This window comes from Arachis ipaensis, chromosome B8, assembly GCF_059453495.1.
Source record: "Arachis ipaensis isolate K30076 ecotype BB chromosome B8, ASM5945349v1, whole genome shotgun sequence".
NCBI classification, from domain to species: domain Eukaryota; kingdom Viridiplantae; phylum Streptophyta; class Magnoliopsida; order Fabales; family Fabaceae; genus Arachis; species Arachis ipaensis.
The window spans coordinates 20,775,467-20,798,382 of record NC_142443.1 but is presented as its reverse complement, the minus strand read 5'-3'; the positions used below and the strand labels follow the sequence as shown (position 1 = coordinate 20,798,382).

The 22,916-nt window shown below is 40.7% G+C and overlaps 1 protein-coding gene and 1 pseudogene across 1 annotated transcript; both read left to right on the top strand.

The window, feature by feature from the left end:
- Positions 1-4,460: 4,460 nt before the first annotated feature.
- On the top strand, positions 4,461-6,379 carry LOC148547398 (G-type lectin S-receptor-like serine/threonine-protein kinase At4g27290 pseudogene; annotated as a pseudogene).
- Positions 6,371-14,907, top strand: LOC107610665 (zinc finger BED domain-containing protein RICESLEEPER 2-like). The gene is made up of 7 exons (XM_088497309.1): positions 6,371-6,580; positions 6,891-7,123; positions 7,247-7,397; positions 7,483-7,790; positions 12,287-14,441; positions 14,541-14,620; positions 14,713-14,907. The coding sequence occupies exons 4-6, from the start codon at positions 7,707-7,709 to the stop codon at positions 14,594-14,596; spliced, it is 2,295 nt and encodes a 764-aa protein (XP_088353435.1). The 5' UTR covers positions 6,371-6,580; positions 6,891-7,123; positions 7,247-7,397; positions 7,483-7,706; the 3' UTR covers positions 14,597-14,620; positions 14,713-14,907.
- Positions 14,908-22,916: the final 8,009 nt, after the last annotated feature.

The following is a 22,916-nucleotide window of genomic DNA, read 5'->3' as shown; positions in this document are numbered from 1 at the left end:
GTAATCCCTAATAGGTTAATTGGGTGCTTTGCCTTGGCTATGCGTGTCGTGAACCGAGCTAGAAAGCTTTGGGAGATGTCCGCGAAGGCCGTGATGGACTTCTGTGGGAGTGCGTTGAACCACCGGATCGCTGGGCCGGCCAGCATCACAGGGAATGCTCGACACCTGACCGCATCGCCTACTCCTTCCAGATTCATTCTTGCTTCGAAAGCTGTGAGGTGCTCCTGGGGATCCTTGGTCCTGTTGTACCTCATGTCTGTTGGCTTGTCGAAATTTTTTGGAAGACGGACCTTGAGGATCGAGGGGTGGAAAGGGGTGGCTCCCATGATGATGGGTTCCCTCTGTCTCTTGGCCTTCCCTCTTTGGGACTCCCCGTGGCTCTCAGACCTGTCCTGGTGAGGTCGAGAGGTCGCCTGAGCATGCGTCTCATCGTGCTTTGTTGGGCTCCTTTCTCGGCTTAGATGTCTTCGGGACGGGGAGCGGGTGCGAGATCGGCTGGCATCGCCGCGGGAGTGGCTGACGTCTCCGTAGGATCGGCTCCTTACTGCCAGCTCCCGTTCAAGGTTTTGTACTCTGTGTCTGAGTTCCTGCATGATTCTGGCGCTATCGGCTCCCGTCCCCCCGAAGGGACGCCTTTCGGGGGTTTTGGTGTAGATCTGTTGGTTAGGCTGGACGGAGGACCGGGGGTGTTCGGCGGCACGAGCCGTCGAGCTCGCCCTACTCAGGTGGGCCCCTACTCCTTCGCGAAGCTCCTCCGACGTGGGAAGCCGCTCCATGTCTGCTCCAGGATCCCCACAGACGGCGCCAATATTCGTTACCGTGGGATCTCGGGTGCTCGGGGGATCGGGTGATGATGAGAGGGTTGGAGGGGGAAACCCCGGGGTTGATCTGAAGCGGGCATTTGAGGTGTGCTTAGTGAGTTGATGGCGCCGGAGGAGAGGAGGACGAGGGGGGTGGCCACCTGCAAGGACATTCCGACGGTCAAGTTAGTGTCCGTACGAAGGGATGACCAAATTAGGTAAGATGTGACGTACCTTAGAGGGAGCGCTGACCTCTCCCCTTATATACTGTTGCTGGACGGGCCTATAAATGACCTAGCCCACTGGCCAGGGAGCTTCTATGAGTTGTTTCAGTTCGCGTGGGAGGTGCAGGTCGTTCCAGTTATCGGGTCGAGGGTTCGGGTGGTGCCCCGAGGGTACCGACTCGACCGGTTTGCTGGGTGTGGACTTAAGCCGTGGTGGCAAGTCGCTTGGACTTCGGGTCGGACGCGGGAGACCGACCCGTCGAGTTTCCCTATTGTGGTTATTCGGGTCTGGGCCGGAGGCGGGGTTCCCGACCCGCCGGGTTTTTGGGTCTGGACCATGCGAGTCCGTAACAATCTTCAACTGACATAATTTTCTTTTGACATGATCATATCGCGTCTTTCTTTTATTTTTGTATTCTTTGTTTTCATTTTTTTTGCTTGAGCGGATTTAAAATTTTAGTGGTTTGAAAAACCGAACAAAAAGTTTTTTGAAAATTCTTAAAATTTTTTAAAAATAGTTTTACCATAGTTAAATCATTTAGATTTTCTAACTCAATTTAATTGCTCCAATAATAATTAGATATTGTTCCGACCCAGCCTACCAGCGATCCGGTTCCAAACATGAATAGCCGACTCAATGGGTCAACCAACCCGAGTCAAGAAGTGACCCGCACGTAGGGGTGGAAAAAGGCCAAGCGGCCTGCTAGGAGCCTGCAGACTGACCTGTGTTTGGTCTAGTCTGGCCTGGCCTGTTATAAAATAAGCACAGGCCCAGACTCTTTTAAAAGCCTTAATACGTTAATAGGCCAGGTCCATCCTTACTAATTACCCTTACTGGCCTGTCAGGCCTGCTTGGACCAGTTAAAATATAATTAAATATATAAATAATTATCTATTATTAACAAAATTATGAGATATTTTAAATTTATTATATTTTATTATAAATATTTTTGTATATTTTAAATACGTTAAAAGTTTAAAATCTTTTATAAATATTAAATATATGACATATTACATATAAATATTTTTATTAAAAAATAATTTTTTTAAATAATATTTTTATTTTTGTAAAAAAAAATTATCAGGCCTTTTAACAGGTTTCAGGCCAAGCCAGGCTGAATAATAGGCCAGGCCTAGTACTTTATAAAAAGCCTATAATAGGCTGCAGGCCAGGCTCAGGCCAATTAACTGTATGATAGGCCAGGCCTGTTAAGAGCAAAGTCTGGCTTGGCCTGGCCTGTTTCCACCCCTACCCGCACGTCATCTCCTCACCTACGTGGAACCTGGACAGCTAGCAAAGCTTTCAGGAAGGTGGCCTAGCCACAAGAGGTCCACCCAAGTACGAGCCATAAAATGGGAGGGACCTAACCCTCTCCAGAAGTACGTCACTATTCTAACTCTAATTAGCCGCCTTTTCATACGGACTCTAATTTGAGTGTCTGAGTCCTTACAGGTGATCCACCCGCCGTCCATCCGACGTCAGAACCCGACTCCACCACCAACTCGCGCTTAGGTCCTAACCCTATCAAGTCCTTGCCCCAGCAACAATCTGACCTGAATCATCGTTCGTCTGAGCAGACGAACAGATATATTATAGAGAGTAATTAACTTTTTATTTATGAGAGGATAGATTAAAAATTACTTTATGTTTATTATGATTTTTTAGAATTTTAAAAATTATATTTACTAAACATGATTTTTTTTTACTTCATTTATTAAAAATTATTTTTAATTTGATTTATCAAACATAGATATTACAAATTTTAAAAATTATCTTTAAAATTAAATTTTAATAAGTTACTTTTAAAACTAAAAATTGTACGAAACCAAAATGAAATGCTAGTACTTGGATGGTTTGACAACAATTTATTATAAAAAAAAATTCTCATTTAAAAATTTTTTGCACATGTCACATAAATTTATTGATATAGTACATAAATTTTTGCAAAAATTTTACACATATATAACTCATAAACTTATTGATATAACATAAAATTTTTTATATTTAGCACATAAATTTTGCATATATATAAGAGAAGAAGAGGAAAATGACTATGATGATGACAAAATTGATAATAACGAAGGAGGAAAAAGAAAAAGGAGTAGAAGAAATCAAATATAAAATAGAGAATGAGAAGAAAAAAGAAGAAGAAAAGGAGGAGGTGGTGATGATAATGATGATGATAAATAAGAAGAGGACGAATGGATCATGATGCATAAGAAGGGGATGAGAAAAAGAAAAGAAGATGTAAAAAAAGTTGGAGGAGACGGGAGAAGAAGAATAGGTTAATGAATAAAGATAAATAAGATAAATAAGATGAGAAGTTAAATAAGTAGATGAAAAATGTTTGAAGCCAACTTTATGGATATTAATTTTCAATGATTTTGGATAGAATTCTGCTAGGGAATTAACTTGGGTATAACCAATAGCTAATAGCTAATTAGTTGAAAAACATGTTAGTTACATAAAAAAAATAAAACAATTCTTCACTACCCTTATTTTTTGAAATTTTAAAATTAAAAACAAAGAAAAATTAATTAAGTTAACTTATCTATAGTTGATTTTCTAGAGTTTTTCTTTTGGATATTATTTTTTGTTGTTGTATTTTGTTATAAAGTTAGTTGATTTGTTAAAATATTAGTTAGAGAGGCTGTTGGTTTTTTAAATTTTTTCAATATCTAAAAGGTTTAATTATTTTGTTAGTTTCTATTGTTTCATTAAATTTTTAATTAAGTCCTTGTACTTTTTTCTTTTCGATTGAGTTTCTATACCATATTAGATTTTGTAACTAAGTCTCTGTCGCGATAAAAATATTGGAATTAACAGAACATTCTGTCAAATAAAACGAATATGTCTAACACTTGGTTGAATATTCTATATAGTTTAACAGAATATTCCGTTAATTCTAACATTTTTGTTACCATAGAAACTTAGTTACAAAATCTGATATAGTATAGAGACTCAATTGAAAATACAAAAGATGGGTTATGCTACGTGTACACTAAAATCAGCCACCAAAGTCAGCCACCAATATAAAATACATGTTGGAATACAAATATACATTGAAAATAAAATTAACCACACATGTATTTATACATAAATATATTGGTGACTGATTTTAGTAACTAATTTTGGTAGACAAATAGCATTTTCTACAAAGAATATAAAAACCTAATTAAAAATTTGATAAAATTATAAAGAACTATAGAATAAATAAACCTAAATAAAATACAGAGCAACTAACTCACAAGTATTTAGTCTTATATTATTGACTAACAATAAACCTAATCAGGCCATGTGAAGTGAACAATTGACCAGAAAAGGTGAATCAGGAAGCAACTTTCAACTTTGACAGACAAGGCAATTTGATGAAACTTTATATTAACACATTTTCTGCTTTTTCTGCTTATAGAGAGACTCAGATTCTCACTGCAAATGCAAGGCTTTACAATAATGATTCTACTATGCTTCTTTCTGATGATGGTGGCTTCCACTGCAAAGGACACTATTGATTCACTGCAATCTATCAGTGATGGTGAGACAATAGTTTCAGCTGATGAAATCTATGCATTGGGATTCTTCACCCCTGGAACTTCCAAGAACCGTTACGTCGGAATCTGGTTTAACAAAGATCCATCCAAGACAGTAGTTTGGGTTGCAAATAGAGAAAAACCCCTCACTGATTCCTCAGGGGTTCTCAAGCTCAACAACACCGGAATTCTAGTCCTTCTTGATCATAATAATAGTCTTATTTGGTCCTCTAACGCAAAAAGATCCGTCCTGAATCCAGTAGCAAAGCTTTTGAATTCAGGAAATCTTGTTGTGCAAGAAAGAAGCAATAATGGTGCTAGCAAAACAGATTTCGTTTGGCAAAGTTTTGATTATCCATGCGACACAATCTTGCCTGGACAGAAGTTAGGAATAAACCTGAAAACAGGACAGAATCAATATCTAACCTCATGGAGCAGCTCGGATGATCCGTTTCCAGGTAGATATACTTTACAAATCAATATCAAGGGATATCCTCAAGTATTCATTAAAGAAGGTGCAAACAAAAGATTTCGTGCCGGATCATGGAATGGAGTTCAAATCAGTGGAACGCCACAATTGAAAGGAAACCCAATCTTTAGATATAAATATGTTTCGAACGAGGAAGAGATATATTTTATGTATGAACTTATCAATAATTCAAACCCTCATAAAGTGGTTCTAACGCCGGAAGGAATCAACCAGAGAAGCCAGTGGAATCCGGACACATCGAGTTGGACCAACTTGGCGAGGTTACCGGCTGATGATTGTGACTACTATGAAACATGTGGAGCTTATTCTAGTTGTAATGTTAACAACTATCCAATGTGTAGCTGTTTAGATGGATTTGTGCAAGATAAATTATAAGGAGGAGCAAGGTTTATCAGATGGTTGTGTAAGGAGAACTTCATTGGATTGTAATGGAGATGGGTTTTTGAAGTATTCAGGGCTGAAATTGCCAGATACAGAAAGATCATGGTATAGTAGAAATATCAGCATTGAAGATTGTAAGATGTTGTGCTTGAAGAATTTTTCATGTATGGCTTATGCAGCTTTGGATATAAGTGAAGGCGCAAGTGGTTGTTTGATGTGGTTTGGTAATTTAAATGATATTAAAGCTCTGACTCCATATTCTCTTCAAGATATTTACATAAGGATGGCTGCTACAGAACTAGGTATATATATAAGTATCTTCTAATTTTTTAATTATTCTTGTTATCAAATTTTTTCTATTTATTAATTAACTGTTTATTTTCGTTTAACGGGTGCATTTTTTCTTTTTATAGAAGCTATTCAGAAAAATAAATCACACAAATCGAACATCCGAAAGAAAAAGACGATCATCGTAGTTTGTGCGTTATCTTTTAGTGTTTTAATCATATGCTTGGCCTTCATCATCTTTAGATGGAAGATACGAAGAAAAGGTAGTTAGGTAACACACATTATTTAGGTAATGTGAGAAAACAGAGCATGTATTGTATTTACATATCACATGATGCTAATTATGCAGGTGTAATAAGTGACCAACAAGAGGAAGATCTACAATTGCCTTTGTTTGATATGTCCACAATTTCTTCTGGAACAAATAATTTTTCAACTGATAATATTTTGGGAAAAGGTGGCTTTGGTTCGGTATATAAGGTAATGGAACCATTTTCCTTTTGTTTTACAAAGCTAAAGAGAATCATAATCTTTTGCCTATGGGGTTATATTAGGGGTATTTTTGGGACTGGAAAATTATGCCCAAAAAAGGAAATTAAAATATAAATTATTACATTATGAAAACGTTACATGGTCTGTGTTGTTACAACTTTCAGGTGTATTAAAGGATGGAAAAGAAATAGCAGTTAAGAGACTCTTACAGAATTCAAGCCAAGGAATCCAAGAGTTCAAAAATGAAGTTATGCATATTGCCAAACTTCAGCACAGAAATTTAGTGAAACTCCTAGGATGTTGCGTTTATGCAGAAGAAAGATTGCTAATCTATGAATTTATGCTTAACAAAAGCTTGGATTACTTCATATTTGGTTTGATTTCAGAAAACCTTTATGATCTTTCAATTCAGTTGCAACTGTACTCTAACTTGGTGAATGTGAATTTTTTTTTTTTTGAAAATATACAAAAATCAATAGACCACAATATATTAATTTTCTTTTCAACACTTGTTAGTTATTAATATATTTTATCTACAGAAATTATATGCAAACAGATTTTCCACTAGTGATTTCTTATTAAATTTGAGATGACGTGTTAATCCATACACTAAAGAATTGCTTCTCAACTTAAGTTTACAGTCTTACCACAAGAAAGATATATCATTGACTACCTTTTGAACAGATGAAAAGAAGAGCATGTTACTAGATTGGACAAGGCGCTTTGACATTATCAATGGGATTGCTCGAGGTCTTCTTTATCTTCATCAAGATTCAAGACATAGAATAGTTCATAGAGATCTCAAAGCTGCCAATGTTTTGTTAGACGGTGAAATGAATACAAAGATTTCAGACTTTGGACTAGCGTTTTGGAGCGAATGAAACTAAAGCAAACACTCGGCATGTTGTTGGAACTTAGTAAGTTTCTTATGCTTTTTTGCTGATTATTAATATGGGTATGTATGATGACTTGACTATAGGTTTTTTGTTTTTTAACCCTTTTTCTTTCTTTTCCTTTTTCCTTTGGTTGGGTATGCGCAGCGGATATTTATCACCCGAGTACATAATTGATGGAGTTTACTCAACGAAATCCGATGTATTCACTTTTGGTGTATTGGTGTTAGAAATAGTGAGTGGGAGTAGAAATAGAGGATTCACTCATCAAGATCATAAATTTAATCTTCTAGGACATGTAAGTGTGTAACTGAATTCTAGTAATCACTTCTGTTATATATGCTTCTAATCTTAACCACAAGCTTTGCAAAATATATATGCAGGCATGGAAACTATTTATGGAAGACAAAGGGTACGAAATAATTTATGCTCCAATAAGAGATACATCAAATTTATCTTCAATGCTAAGATCAATTCATGTGGGACTGCTTTGTGTGCAAAAAAGTCCAGATGACAGGCCAACCATGTCATCTGTTGTTCAAATGTTGAGTAGTGAATCCACACTACCTCCACCTAAAATGCCTGGGTTCTTCGCAGAAAGAGAAAAATGATTGATGAAAGTTCTTCTCCAAGTAATAACAGAACATGCTCAATCAATGATGTCACAGACAGCATATTGGAGGTTAGACAGGTAAAATTATTCAAATTTGATAACCCATGTTATAATTAATTATATAGTTAGGATAATTTTAGACATCCAATTAATTATATTTTAAAATTTTTTATGTAGTTATTAATTATATATATTGTTATTTGTATAAACTTACTACTGCACAAGTTAACTTAGTATACTACTATGAATATTGCTTCTTTCAAACAGTTACTGCAACAAACGGTCAACCAGCTCTCACGTGCTCAAAGCAAATGTGGGTTCCGAAAATAAGATGATCAAGAAACTTGTGTTGAAATATATATAGTCTTCATGAATGCAATTCTTCTAAATCTGTTTTCAATTATTACAAAGAGAAATAAAAACAATCTACATATAATCTCTTCTAGTCCACTTCAGCACTTGTCTATTAGAGAAACACATTTGGAGCACGAAATTTGTAAGTAATTATTAATAAGTAGGTGTCCCAATTACATTAGATAAGTTAAACTCTAATATCATATTAGAATTGAGTGGGTCTAATTTACCTTACTGTTACGGTGGGTAACCGGAGATTATTGGGTTGGATTAGTTTGGCTGGCTCAATCGTTGGAATGATGGAGTATCCAAGCGGATTGATGTTCCAAGGCCCTCGTCCGACTTCGGTATGAGAGAATGGGGGGTGGTACCTGCAAAGACACTCCGATGCCAAAGTCAGCAAAGGGAGCAAGACAGGTCTAGAGAGTATTGGGCTTAGAGATACCTGAGGAGTGTCAGGGTATTTATAGTGGTGAACCCATAACCACCGTTGGTGTAGTTCCGTTATTCACGGGGAATAACCGTCCCTTTATCTTAGGGAGGTTGAGATATGACTCCAGGAAGTGGGTAGAGAGATTTTAGGGGCAGTTACTCATTTGAATGGGTGTTTATCTGCCAACTAATCTTTGTCCCGACTTCTTTAGAGCAAGTCGTGGTAGGAACCGACTTCGTGGGGTGAAGGTCAGTATAAAGCGAGGCTTAATCCTTTGGATTGGGCCTTTCGTTTGGACCTGGGCCTTATCATTGAGCCAGGGTATGAACAGTGCCCCTGCTCGAGCCCAAATTCTTTTAAGATGTGGGTTCGAGTATTCTACTCGGGGTCGTAGCCAATTTGGGAGGGAACCGACGTGATTGTTCGGGACCGACATGTCTTTCGTGACTTTTGGTTTTCACAGTTACGTCTAATCAAACGTCGCGTCCGTTAGGGGTTTGCGTAGGTTTTAATTACCTTGGTAACGGTGCGCCCATTAATGACCGCTTTCCGTTTTTACCATTATGCCCCTAACGTGCCTATAAATGCCTTCCCTCTCTTTCGTTGTTTCGTTTCTGTGTTTTTCAAATTTTCTTCTCTTCTGTACGTGGGGCGTTCTTTGTTTGAAGGCTTGCATCTTCCTCTACCTTGTTTCCAGGCAAAGGTTAGTCTTTTTTTTTTCCTCTTCTCTTTTATGAAATGCTTCTGTTTGCATGTCTTTATTCTTTAGATAGAGAGAAGTTGATTCGTAGGCTCTGATTCCGTATTCCCCTTAGAGACCATGTTTTTAATTTTCTTTTCTTTTTCCTTTGTAGGTTTCACTCACCTTTTTAAGAAAAGAAAATGTCTTCCGTAGAAATTCTTGCTCAGTGGGTCGATGTCACAGTCTTAGGAGAGGAACCTCTGGTTGACACTGATTTTATTACTGACCTTCGCACTCGTCACCGGCTCTGCACCTCTGATGAGGATGAGCCAAAGTATGAACTGCTTACCCTGGGTCTGGAAGACCGGGTTTGCTTCGGGAGGGCTACTGAGACGGCCCCTCATTTCTTCTTTATGTATGAGAGCATGATTACCCGTTTGGGTGTTTTCCTTCCATTTTCTGATTTCGAAATTGCTGTTTTACGTCACTGTCGTGTTGCACCTACCCAACTTCACCCCAATTCCTGGGGTTTTCTGAAAATTTACCAGTTTATCAGCCATGCTTTAGACTTTCTGACCTCTTTGAGAATTATCTTCTATCTCTTCCACATGGCCAAGCCCTTCAGTGGGCAAAATAATAAGCAACAATGGGTGTCTTTCCGAGCTATACAAGGTCGGAGAGTTTTCACCCTTTTTGATGAATCCTTTCATGACTTCAAAAATTATTTTTTCAAAGTTCAAGGCGTAGAGGGTCACCACCCCTTTTTCTTGGATGAGAATTCTTCCCATCGCTTTCCCTTGTACTGGTTAGAGGCTTCCCCCTGTGAGAAATATGGTTTGGAGGATCTGGATGAGGTGGAGGTAGCCATTGTAGGGTTCTTCCGAGAAGTATGGGGAAGGGCCCCATATCTGGATACCAAAAAATTTCTCCAGGGGTCGTCGTCTTTTGTCCAGACACAACTAGGTAGCTTTTATCTACTTTGTTTCCGACTTGTTTCTACCGACTTGAAGTTTACCGACTTGTTTTACTAATTTGTTTTCTTTTACAGAGATGGCGAGGGAGAATTCTAATGAGTCTTATCAGAGAGTCCAGGAGGCCAAGGCGAGGTCTCGCGCCAGAACCGGTGGTGTCAGGGTAACTAGCTCTCCTCTTCCTCTTCCTCTTCCTCCCCCTTCTTCCCGAAATTTGGGGACTCCTTCTCAACCCATTGTTATCCCTGCTTCGGCTTCTTCTCAGCCGTCCCCTCCTCCCTGACCTTCTCCTGAGCCAGAGAAGAAGAAGTGCAAGGCTTTAGAGTCTGGCTCTTCTTTTGAAGGTGAGGCTAAGGTGGATGCTCCTGCATTTATCCGAAAGTTCATCTATCTCCATACCCGTATAGGTATTAGGGGTGTTTAAAACCGATCCGGACCGAACTAAACCGCGGAACCGAACCGAAGAAACCGAAAATTGAATTAACCAAAAACCGAACAAACCGAAAAAAACAATGTTTTGCTATTTTTTTGCGGTTCGGTTCAGTTTTCGGTTCTTACCACTAAAACCCTAACCGAACCGAACCGAACCGATTCTTTCCAAAACCCTAAAAATTAAAAACTACCTAGCCGGCTAGCCCACCCCCCAGACCCCCACCCCCCCCAAACACGTTACCTTGCTGCGCAGTTCCTCCCCAAAATCCCCAAATCCCTAACCCCCAAATCCCAAATCGGAGCTAGCCGCCTGAGCCACCACATCTCGCCCTCTGGGTAGCACACCCACTCACCCAGACCCAGCCACGGAGCCAGCCTGAGCCACCTAGTCACCCATTGAACCAAAAGCCACAGGGGACCCCTAGTAGACAGCACCGATCTCGCCACCTCCGACCTTGCCAGTCGCCACCTCCGACCTCGCCGCCTCCACCTAGCAGCGTTTCTGGGTTCTGTAGGGTCACCCACGATCAGGACAGCACCGATCTCGCCACCTCCGACCTCGCCGCCTCCACCTAGCAGTGTTTCTGGGTTCTGTAGGGTCACCCACGATCAAGACACTGAGACTGTGAGACAGCCCCTCCTAGTCTCCCACCCAACCACCGATTCAAGTGCATATGGAGCCATCTATTCAGGTAAACTTTACTGATGTTTTGTTGGTTATTGATTTAAACTTCAGTTGCTGCTGCCTGCTTGCTGGTTTCTGTCCCCCAAATGTTTTGCTTGCTGATTTACTGGTTTAGGGTTTTGTTCAGTTTATTGTTTGTTTATTGATTTAAACTTCAGTTGCTGGTTACTGTCCATGATTTAATTTTTAGATTATTAGGTTTTGTTCAGTTTATTGATTTAAACTTCTCACCGGGATCTCATCGGAAAATTCCTACCGAAAAAAAAAAACAAAAAAACACTTCCCACCACCATTGCTATTGCTGTTTCAGAATTTGCTAACAAACACTACGTTTCGTGTTTCCTTTCTCTCTAATTGAGTTCAACACAATGCCATTGAAAACTCTTGAGAGTTAGTCTCAATCTCCAATCCTCCATGCTTATGCAGTTGCATTGCTCCTTCACTGCAACTAATGAAAGCTACACTGCCAACATAGCTTAGTTTTTCACGAGCACTGAAAATTTCATCTAGTGTTTTTATGGTTCCAAGGTGTTACCTGCATATGTGAATTTTATGATATGATAGGAGGTCAAAGATTTTTTTTTTTAATTAGCATTTATTTTTTCTATGTTGTAAGATCCAAACTTTCCTCAGTATTGGTTTTGGTGTTTATTCTGGGAATTTATTATGCATCACTAAGTCCAAGGAGATTATCAGATTTTGTTCAGTATTGCTTGTTTAGTCTTGTTTTGTTTATTGCTGGTTATTGCTTGTTTATTGCTTGTTTATTGATAGCTTATTGCTTGTTTATTGCTTGTTTATTGGTTTTTTATTGCTGGTTTTGTTTATTGCTTGTTTAGATTATCAGGTTTTGTTCAGTTTTATTTATTGCTGGTTTATGTACTTGATTTATTGTTTTGTTTATTGCTGGTTTATTGATAGCTTATTGCTTGTTTATTGGTTTTTTACTGCTGGTTTTGTTTATTATTTTGTTTATTGCTGGTTTCTATCCTTGATTTATTGTATTTGTTTATGTAGTTTGACGTCAGTTCAAGTGAGAATATAGGCGACACTGGATTGCCTCCCGTTCCTATTCTGAATGAATCAACAAGCATCAGATCTCCGACTGCATTGCCTCCTGTGCCAGCTCCTCATCGAAACACAAGGAAGCTTGCTAGTAGAGGCCGAGGGAAAAGGCGGGCTGTTGAAGAAGCTCCCGTTGATGACTCTGCTGAAACTGAGACCGATGAAGGTAAGAGAAAACCTTGTAGACCTAGGTCTTGGACATGGGATCACTTTACTAAAGATGAAACTAGTAATCCACAGTATCCTAGAGCTAAATGTAATTGGTGTGGGGCTAGTTATGCATGTGATACACATAAAAATGGCACTAGTAACATGAAAAATCACTTGTTGTCGCAATGCAAAAAATTTTCGAAGGAGGCATTAGATCCTACCCAAAAGATTCTTTGTTTTCAAGATGTGGTAAAAGATGATAGGAAAGGGATAGGTAGTTCACTTTCTGTCGTGTCATTTGATGTTGATCGTTGTAGACAAGCGCTTGCTAGAATGATTATTGTGGATGAATTGCCTTTTTCGCATGTTAAGGGGGAGGGTTTTCGTTATTATACGAGCTGTTTGCAACCCAAGTTTCCAATTCCTGGAAGGCTCACAGTTGCTAGGGATTGTTGGAAGCTTTATTTGAATGAAAAAGTTAAGTTGAAGTCTGTTTTCTCTCAACCAAATCAAAATGTTTGTTTGACAACTAATTGTTGGTCATCTGTGCAAAACTTGAACTATCTTTGCCTTACTGCTCATTACATTGATGCTAATTGGAAATTGCAAAAAAGAATCTTGAATTTTTGTGCTATCAAGAATCACAAGGGGGAAACAATTGGTAGGAAGATTGAGAGATGTTTGTTGAGCTGGGGGATATCCCGGGTTTTTTCTATCACTGTTGATAATGCTAGTTCAAATGATGTTGCACTTTCTTACTTGAAAAATAGAATGGAGGATTGGAACTCACATCCATTAAGGGGAGAGTTTTTACATGTTAGATGTTGTGCTCATATTTTAAATCTTGTTGTGAATGATGGGTTGAGAGAAATGCATGAGTCAATTTTAAAGATTAGAAATGCAGTTCGGCATGTGCGTGCATCACCTGGTCGTATTGAGAGGTTTAAAAGTATGATTAAGGAAGCTAGAATTCTGGAAAAAGGCACTGTCCATTTAGATGTTCCTACTAGGTGGAACTCTACCTTTTTAATGCTTGAAAGTGCTTTGAAGTTTCAAAAGGCATTTAAACGTTTGGGGGAGAGAGATTCTGAGTATGCTATTATGGCTGGTGGGATTCCTAGGTCTGAGGATTGGGAGAATGCAAGGCATTTTGTGAAGTTTTTAAAAATATTTTACGAGGTTACTAACAAAGTTTCTGGTTCAACGTTTGTGACATCTTCTCAACACTTTAATGACTTTTGTAAAATATTGTCTACACTTAAGCATTGGATGGGAAGCTTGGATACGGTACTTTCAAGCATGGCTGAGAAAATGAAGTCCAAGTATGATAAGTATTGGGGAAATATAAAGAATACAAACATGATGATTTTCATTGCAGTTGTTCTTGATCCTAGGTATAAGCTTCAATTGATTAAGTGGAGTTTTGAAAAGTTGTATGAAAAAGAAGATGCTGAATTCTTAACTTCAAAGGTGAAGGAGACGCTTTTCAGGGTGTTTGATAGCTACAGGCTGTTTAGTGGTAACTATCAAAGGTCTACTCGACAAGATCCTCCTGAAATTAGCACACAAGAGCTTGAGGCACATGAAACTTCTTTTGCTATGGAATTTGAGAAGGAAATGCAATTCAATGAGAGTGCTAACAAGAATGAGGTGGAGTTATATCTTATGGAGGCATTAGAGAAGAGTGGCGTGCAATTCGACATTCTAAATTGGTGGAAAGTGAATTCCACTAAATTTCCAATCCTTGGGCAGATTGCAAGAGACATCTTAGCCATGCCAGTTTCCACAGTTGCTTCAGAATCGGCATTTAGTACTGGAGGAAGGGTGTTGAATAATTATAGGAGTTTTCTAACACCGATGACAGCTGAAGCGTTAATTTGTACCCAAAATTGGCTCCGAAACTCTCCAAAACTTGTCCTCGAGGAACTCATCGAGGAATTGGAGAAGTTGGAATTAGGTATGGTTAAGTTTCTACTTATAATTTTCTTTATTTTAATCTAGTTTTTATTAATATATATTAATTGTTATGATTTTTCTTGTTTTATATATTTTGTAGAAGTTGCACCCACTCGTGATCCCAATGAAGAAGATTCTGGTGTTGAGTCTGATTAAAGTACATCTTGTTAAGTTGTTATGGTAGGAATTGTTTTCCTTATATTATTATTATTATTGTTATAATTATTATTGTTGTTGTTCTTATTATGTAACTATTTTTTTTTTAATTTCAGGTTGGTTTGCATTATGAAGTTTAGCTATTTTGTTGGAGAAGACACCATAACTTTGCTAATGACAATTTATTTTTATTTTCAGTTGTGTTTACTGTTGAACTATTAAACTTCTTTAATTGTCGTATTTGAATTCTGTTGTCGTTATATTTCATTAGATCAAGACTTTGTTAGCTATTGTGTATTTTGGTTTGTCAATTTCAATGTTATGACTTTGCATAATAGTATGGTAGAATTTTTTTTGAATGAAAAAACCGAACCAAACCAAACCGATTTTAATTGGTTTGGTTTGGTTCGGATGACCTTGAAAAAAAAACCGAACCAAACCGAACCGCAGCTTAATTAAACGATCGGATCGGATGGCTTTTCCTTCAAAAACCGAACCAAACCGCACCGCGAACACCCCTAATAGGTATGGATGATGTTTCTATTCGGAACCACCTCACTATTCTAGCTGAGGAGAGCATCAGGGCGGCAGGGATTTGTGCCAAGTTCCTTGATATTTTTTAGAAGACTCCTCTTAGCTCTCTGGGTTCAACCTCTAAGGTTGAAGAGTTTGAGGGAAGGCTTCTCATATATCAGGAACATGAGAAGGAGTTGAAGAAGGAGGTTGCCAAATTGAAGGAGGAGAGCGATGGCCTCCGAGAGAAGGAGAGCAAGTTACAAGCCCTATGTAACATGGAGGAGGGCTTGAGAAAGAAGGCGCAGGAGAGTTATCAGAGTTTATTTGAGGACCTTGTGGCTGTAAGGAGGGACTTGTTGAACTCTCGGACTGCCTATGCCGAGTTGGAGGATTCTATTGCTGAGGGGGCCGAGGAGGCCTGGAGGATTTTTAAGGAGCAGGTCGGAGTTCTTGCTCCCGACCTGGATCTCTTTCCTTTGGATCCTGACAAGGTCGTTATTGATGGTACCATAGTTTATCCTCCAGCTCCCGAGGTCGTCACTGAGTCAGATTTGAAGACTCGAGGGCAGAGAATCATTGAGTCCCCTCCTCGTCAAAAGGATGTTCCGAGTTCCTCAAGACCTTACGGCGCTTCTTCTCCGACTCCTATGGACACTTCTCTCCCTGGTTCTGATGGCGCTCCGACTCCTCTTCTCGACTCTGGTGGTGATCCGACTACTCCCTTCGGTCCTGGTGGTGATGCTCTTTAAAAATTTGTTGGCTATATGGGGGCCCGGCCTGTGGGTTCCCTCTTTTTTAAACTCTTTATATTTGTGGTGGTGGTATATTGACATTTGCCTTGGCCTTTTATGGCCGTAAACAAAAATATTTATAATTGCCCTTTTTTGGATAAGGGTTTTATTTAACGAAAATACCCTTTTTGGTATAAGGGTTTCAGCTACCTTTTTGTGTGCATGCTTTCTGATTGTGATTTTTCAAAGTCCCTTTAATCTTTTCCAAAAACCTTTTTCTTGTTTGTCTTTCTAAGTCTTTCCGCTTTAAGGACTTTGGGATAGCCTTTAAGCTTTTTCCTAGGTTTTTCGATCTCTTTTTTGTTATTCCTTATACTCAACTTTGTTTTATTGAGTTTTATGACTTAGGTTATTTTTGCGATGCGCTTTCTTTTCTACTTGGTTTTTTCATTCCGACTTATGAGTCGGAATGTCTCCGAGTTTCTCACGATCAACTTTTATAACCTCTTTACACCGACTTGTACCTCGTCGTTTTATCCTGACGACCATCTAGGTCGGTTCATGGGATTTTCACGTTTTGTCGAGCTTAAGTCGGCGCATTTCGTTGGAAAAAATAAACGAGAAGAAATTTATAAGAGATATTGTAAAAGATCTTTATTAATTTGGGAAGGTACTTTACTGCTACTAAGGGTTTTTAATAATCTTTTCCCCCTTAGCCTCTACTATGATGCCTCATTAAAAACCCTTCTTCAGAAAAAAACCCTTTAATGTTTGGGAAAAAATCGTGAAGTTGGGAAAAGAGTACATCAGGGAGTAGAGTTCGCTTTTAACTATAGTACCTTTTCATATTACAAGCATGCCACGATCTTGGTAACTCGGCGCCGCTTAGGTCGGTCACCTTATAATAACTTTTTCCTAAGACCTCGCTAACTTTATAGGGTCCTTTCCAATTGGCAGCAAGTTTTCCTTCCCCCGATTTGTTGACTCCTATGTCGTTTCTGATTAAGACCAGATCGCTTAGTGCGAAACTTCTTCGAATGACTTTCTTGTTATATCTGGTAGCCATCCTTTGCTTCAGCGCTGCTTCTCTTATCTGGGCTTGTTCTCGGACTTCGGGGAGCAACTCGAGCTCCTCTTTGTGCCCCTGTATGTTTCCGATTTCATCATGGAGAATCACTCCTGGGCTTTGCTCACTAACTTCCACTGGTATCATAGCTTCTATCCCATAGACGAGTCGGAAGGGTGTTTCTCCAGTTGCAGATTGGGGTGTCGTCCGATAAGCTCACAACACTTGGGGGAGCTCCTCTGTCCAGGCTGCTTTTGCATCTTGTAGTCTTTTCTTTAGCCCCGCCATTATGACTTTGTTGGCTGCCTCGGCTTGTCCATTTGCTTGTGGGTGTTCCACCGAGGTGAACTGGTGTTTGATTTTCATACTGGCCACTAGGCTTCTGAAGGTAGAATTGGTGAAGTGGGTTCCATTATCCGTGGTAATGGAGTGAGGTATCCCATACCTTATGATGATATTTTTGTAGAGGAACCTCCGACTTCTCTGGGCGGTGATGGTGGCCAATGGTTCTGCTTCTATCCACTTTGTGAAGTAGTCTATTCTCACAATTAAGTATTTGACTTGCCCTGGCGCCTGGGGAAAAGGACTTAACAAATCCATTCCCCATTTTGCGAAGGGCCAGGGAGAAGTTATACTAATGAGCTCCTCGGGGGGGGGGGGGGGAGGGGGGCTATGTGGAAATTTGCATGCATTTGGCAAGGTTAGCATTTTTTACAAATTCTGTGGCATCTTTCTGCAAGGTCGGCCAGTAGAATTCAGCTCGGATTACTTTTCTGGCTAGCAACCTGGCTTCGAGATGGTTTCTGCAGATCCCATTGTGGACCTCCTCTAGCACTTTAGTGGTCCTTGAGGTCGGTACGCACTTCAACAATGGCGTTGATATTCCTCTTTTATAAAGGATATTTTTCACCAGAGCGTAATATTGTGCTTCCCTCCGGATTTTCTTGGCCTCTTTTTCCTCTTTGGGGAGGATGTCGAATTTTAGGTATTCGACCAGAGGATTCATCCATCCGAGATTTAGCCCGGATACCTCGAGGATATCTTGTTTGCTCTCTGCTTTTACTACAGAGGGCTCTTGGAGAGTTTCCTAGATCAGGCTTCTATTATTCCCTCCTGGCTTAGTACTTGCTAATTTGGAGAGGGTGTCTGCTCTGCTATTGAGATCCCGAGTTATATGCTTAACTTCGGTTTCGGCAAAGCGTCTGAGGTATTCCAGAGTTTTTTCCAGGCATCTCTTCATGTTTGGGTCTTTGGCCTGATACTCTCCATTTATCTGGGAGGTCACCACCTGAGAGTCACTGTATATCATCACTTTTGTTGCACCGACCTCTTCTGCCAGCTTCAATCCTGCAATCAGGGCTTCATATTCTGCCTGGTTATTTGAAGCTGGGAATTCGAATTTGAGGGATACCTCTATTTAAGTTCCCCTTTCATCTGCCAGTATTATGCCTGCACCGCTTCCTGTTTTATTTGAGGATCCATCTACATAGAGTTCCCATGTAGTTGGCTTTTCCTCTTGGTCTCCTGCGTACTCAGCTATGAAGTCGGTGAGGCATTGGGCTTTGATTGCTGTCCGAGTTTCATACTTCAAATCGAACTCGGAGAGCTCTATTGCCCATTGAACCATTCTCCCCATAACATCCATCTTTTGGAGGATTTGCTTCATGGTTGGTTCGTTCGGACTCTTATTGTATGTGCTTGAAAGTAAGGTCGTAGCCTTCGTGAGGCTATTACTAAGGAGTAGGAAAACTTCTCTAGTTTGTGGTACCTTAGCTCGGGGCCTTGTAGAACTTTGCTGATGAAGTAGACTAGATGCTGTCCGACCTCATCCTCCCTTATCAGGGTTGATGCGACAGCTTTGTCTGCTACGGACAAATAAAGGACGAGATCTTCCCCGACTAAAGATCGGGTTAGGATTGGCGGTTGACTCAAGAACCTTTTGAACTCTTGGAATGCTTCTTCGTATTCCGGAGTCCATTTGAACTGGCATCCCTTTCTTAATAAAGAAAACAGTGGAAGGGATTTGAGTGCTGATCCTGCCAAGAACCTGGAGAGGGCTGCAAGTCGGCCGTTCAATTGCTGAACCTCTCTTAAGCAAGTCGGGCTCTTCATTTTCAAGATAGCTTTACACTTATCGGGATTTGCTTCAATCCCTCTCTGTGTTAGCATAAAACCTAGGAATTTTCCAGCCTCTACTGCGAAGGCACATTTTGCGGGATTTAGCCTCATCCCGTGTAGCCTTATGGTGTCGAAGACTTGCGAGAGGTCTGATAAGAGGTCGACTCCTTCCTTGGTTTTTACTAGCATGTCGTTGACGTAGACTTCCATTAAGCTCCCAAGGTGAGGGGCGAACACCTTATTCATCAGCCTTTGGTATGTGGCCCCTGCATTTTTTAATCCAAATGGCATGACCACGTAGCAAAAATTAGCTCTGGGCGTGATGAATGATGTTTTCTCCTGGTCTGGCTCATACATCGGGATTTGGTTATATCTCGAGTAGGCATCCATGAACGACAAGTATTGATATCCCGAGGTAGAGTCTACTAGGGTATCAATACTCGGGAGTGGATAAGGGTCTTTGGGACATGCTTTATTTAAGTCGGTGTAGTCAACACACATCCTCCAATTGCCATTTTGCTTCTTGACTAGAACTACATTTGCTAGCCATGTTGGATATTTAACTTCTCTAATGAAGCTGGCTTCTAGGAGTGCCTGAACTTGCTCTTCCACCACTAGGGCTCGTTCGGGGCCGAGCTTGCGCCTTTTCTGTTGTACAGGTCGGGATCCCGGATGTATCGAGAGCTTGTGGGACATGAGCTCGGGGTCTATCCCGGGCATGTCGGAAGCCTTCCAGGCGAAGAGGTCGGAATTGTCTCTTAGGAGCTTAGTCAACCCTTGCTTCAGGGTCTCCCCTAGGTTGGCTCCTATGCTGGTATTCTTCCTTTCCTCTTCGCCGACCTGTATTTCTTCAGTTTTTCCTCCTGGCTGTGGTCGTAGTTTTTCTTTGGCCCTTGCACCACCGAGCTCTATGGTGTGAACCTCTTTGCCTTTACCCCTCAGGTTCAGGCTTTCATTGTAACACTTTCTTGCCAACTTCTGGTCTCCCCGCACTGTTGCTATTCCCGCAGGTGTCGGAAATTTCATGCAAAGATGGGGGGTAGACACCACCGCCCCGAGTCGATTCAGGGAGGTTCTGCCGATTAGGGCATTGTATGCTGACCCTACGTCGATGACTATAAAGTCTATACTCAGAGTTTTGGATTTTTCCCCCTTTCCAAAGGTAGTGTGGAGGGGTATAAATCCTAGTGGTTTTATTGGCGTATCGCCTAGCCCGTACAAGGTGTCGAGGTAGGCTCTTAATTCCTTTTCATCCAACCCCAGTTTGTCAAATGCAGGTTTGAAAAGGATATCCGCCGAGCTTCCTTGATCTACTAGGGTTCTGTGGAGATGGGCATTAGCTAGGATCATAGTTATTACCACTGGATCGTCGTGTCCAGGGATTACTCCTTGCCCATCCTCTTTTGTAAATGAGATAGTGGGGAGGTCGGATGATTCATTTCTGACCTGGTATACTCGCTTGAGGTGTCTTTTGCGAGCGGACTTGGTGAGTCCCCCTCCTGCGAATCCGCCTGAGATCATATGTATATGTCTCTCCGGAGTCTGCGGTGGTGGGTCTCTTCTATCTGCATCGTCTCGCTTTCTCTTCCCATGATTGTCCGACCTTTCTATGAGATATCTGTCAAGTCGGCCTTCTTTGGCCAGCTTTTCTATCACATTTTTAAGGTCGTAACAGTCATTTGTCGAGTGACCATATATTTTATGGTACTCACAGTAGTCGCTGTGACTCCCCCTTTTTTATTTTTAATGGGCCTGGGAGGTGGCAGCCTTTCAGTATTGCAAATTTCTCTGTATACGTCCACTATAGAAACCTTTAGAGGAGTATAAGAGTGATATTTCCTGGGCCTGTCAGGATCGATGTCTTCTTTCTTCTTGGGCTCCCTTTCTCTCTCTTTTATTGAGGGAAGGTGCCCAAGTCGCCAGCTCGACTCTCTCAGCCTGGCGTTTTCCTCCATGTTGATGTACTTTTCAGCTCTTTCTTGTACATCACTCAGGGAGGTGGGGTGCCTTTTTGATATGGACTGTGAGAAGGAACCTTCCCTAAGTCCATTTACTAGCCCCATAATGACTGCCTCGGTGGGCAGGTCTTGAATCTCTAGGCATGCTTTGTTGAACCTTTCCATATAATCTCGTAGAGGTTCTCCGACCTCCTGCTTTATTCCCAGGAGACTTGGTGCATGCTTTACTTTATCTTTCTGAATGGAGAACCTCATCAGAAACTTCCTCGAGAGGTCCTCGAAGCTGGTGACCGACCTTGGAGGGAGACTATCGAACCATTTCATCGCTGCTTTCGATAAGGTGGTCGGGAAAGCTTTGCAGCGTGTTGCATCAGAAGCATCAGCCAGATACATCCGACTTTTAAAGTTGCTTAGATGATGCTTTGGATCGGTGGTTCCGTCATAGAGGTCCATATCGGGGCTTTTAAAGTTTTTTGGAACTTTTGCCCTCATTATGTCCTCACTGAAAGGGTCCTCCCCTCCCGGGGGCGACTCTTCTCGATCTTCACGGGAGTTCCGACCTCTGAGGGAGGATTCTAATTTTAAGAGTTTTTTCTCTAACTCTTTTCGTCGATCCATCTCCTCTCTTAGGTGCTTTTCTATCTCCCTTTGTCGCTCCCGTTCCTGTTCCAGCTGTTCCAAGCGACTTTGGTGGACATGGACTAGCCCCATTAGTTCAGTTGCGTGGGGTGGTCCATCCTTTTCTAACTCATGCCCCTCCGAGGAATTTGTCTTCGGATTTTTAAATCCGGAGGTTCCTTCCCTGTGTTGGTCGTTGGTTTCCTGGTGAAGGGTCAGGTCTGCGTCGTGGTTTCCGGTATCCAGATTCTCTTGTTCGGAATCTGATGCCACATGACCGTCTTCCTGTGACATGTCCGCCTTTACTGGTTGATCTCTCGGGTCCCCGGCAACGGCGCCAATGTTACGGTGGGTAACCGGAGATTATTGGGTTGGATTAGTTTGGCTGGCCCAATCGTTGGAATGATGGAGTATCCAAGCGGATTGATGCTCCAAGGCCCTCGTCCGACTTCGGTATGAGAGAATGGGGGTGGTACCTGCAAAGACACTCCGATGCCAAAGTCAGCAAAGGGAGCAAGACAGGTCTAGAGAGTATTGGGCTTAGAGATACCTGAGGAGTGTCAGGGTATTTATAGTGGTGAACCCATAACCACCGTTGGTGTAGTTCCATTATTCATGGGGAATAATCGTCCCTTTATCTTAGGGAGGTTGAGATATGGCTCCAGGAAGTGGGTAGAGAGATTTTAGGGGCAGTTACTCATTTGAATGGGTGTTTATCTGCCAACTAATCTTCGTCCCGACTTCTTTAGAGCAAGTTGTGGTAGGAACCGACTTTGTGGGGTGAAGGTCGGTATAGAGCGAGGCTTAATCCTTTGGATTGGGCCTTTCGTTTGGACCTGGGCCTTATCATTGGGTCAGGGTATGAACACTTACAAACTAATTTAAAAAAAAATTACTTCACATTTATAAATTTTGTAAAAATTTTATTATTGAGATTTAATGTAAACTTTTTAAAAGCATATATTTATATCATATAAAAATTGATACCAAAGTCATTTTATATATTGGTAATGAAGATTGCTTATAATTTTGTGATATTAACATTTTATTGTAGATGTCAATTTATTATGAAATAAAGTATGGAAAAGTCTAGGGGCAGCAATTTTATTGAATTTTGACCAGCATGTAACTATCAAAGAAAGGTGAGTCATTAGATGAAATTTCACACCAATCTCACACCATTAAATCATTATTGATGGCTATTTGATGACTACCAATCACAAAAGTTGTTGGTCCCCTAGCATTGCTCATAAAGTATATCTTTCTTTTCAATTTTAACCAAATTTAAATTCGCGCAAGAAAAAACTAAAAAT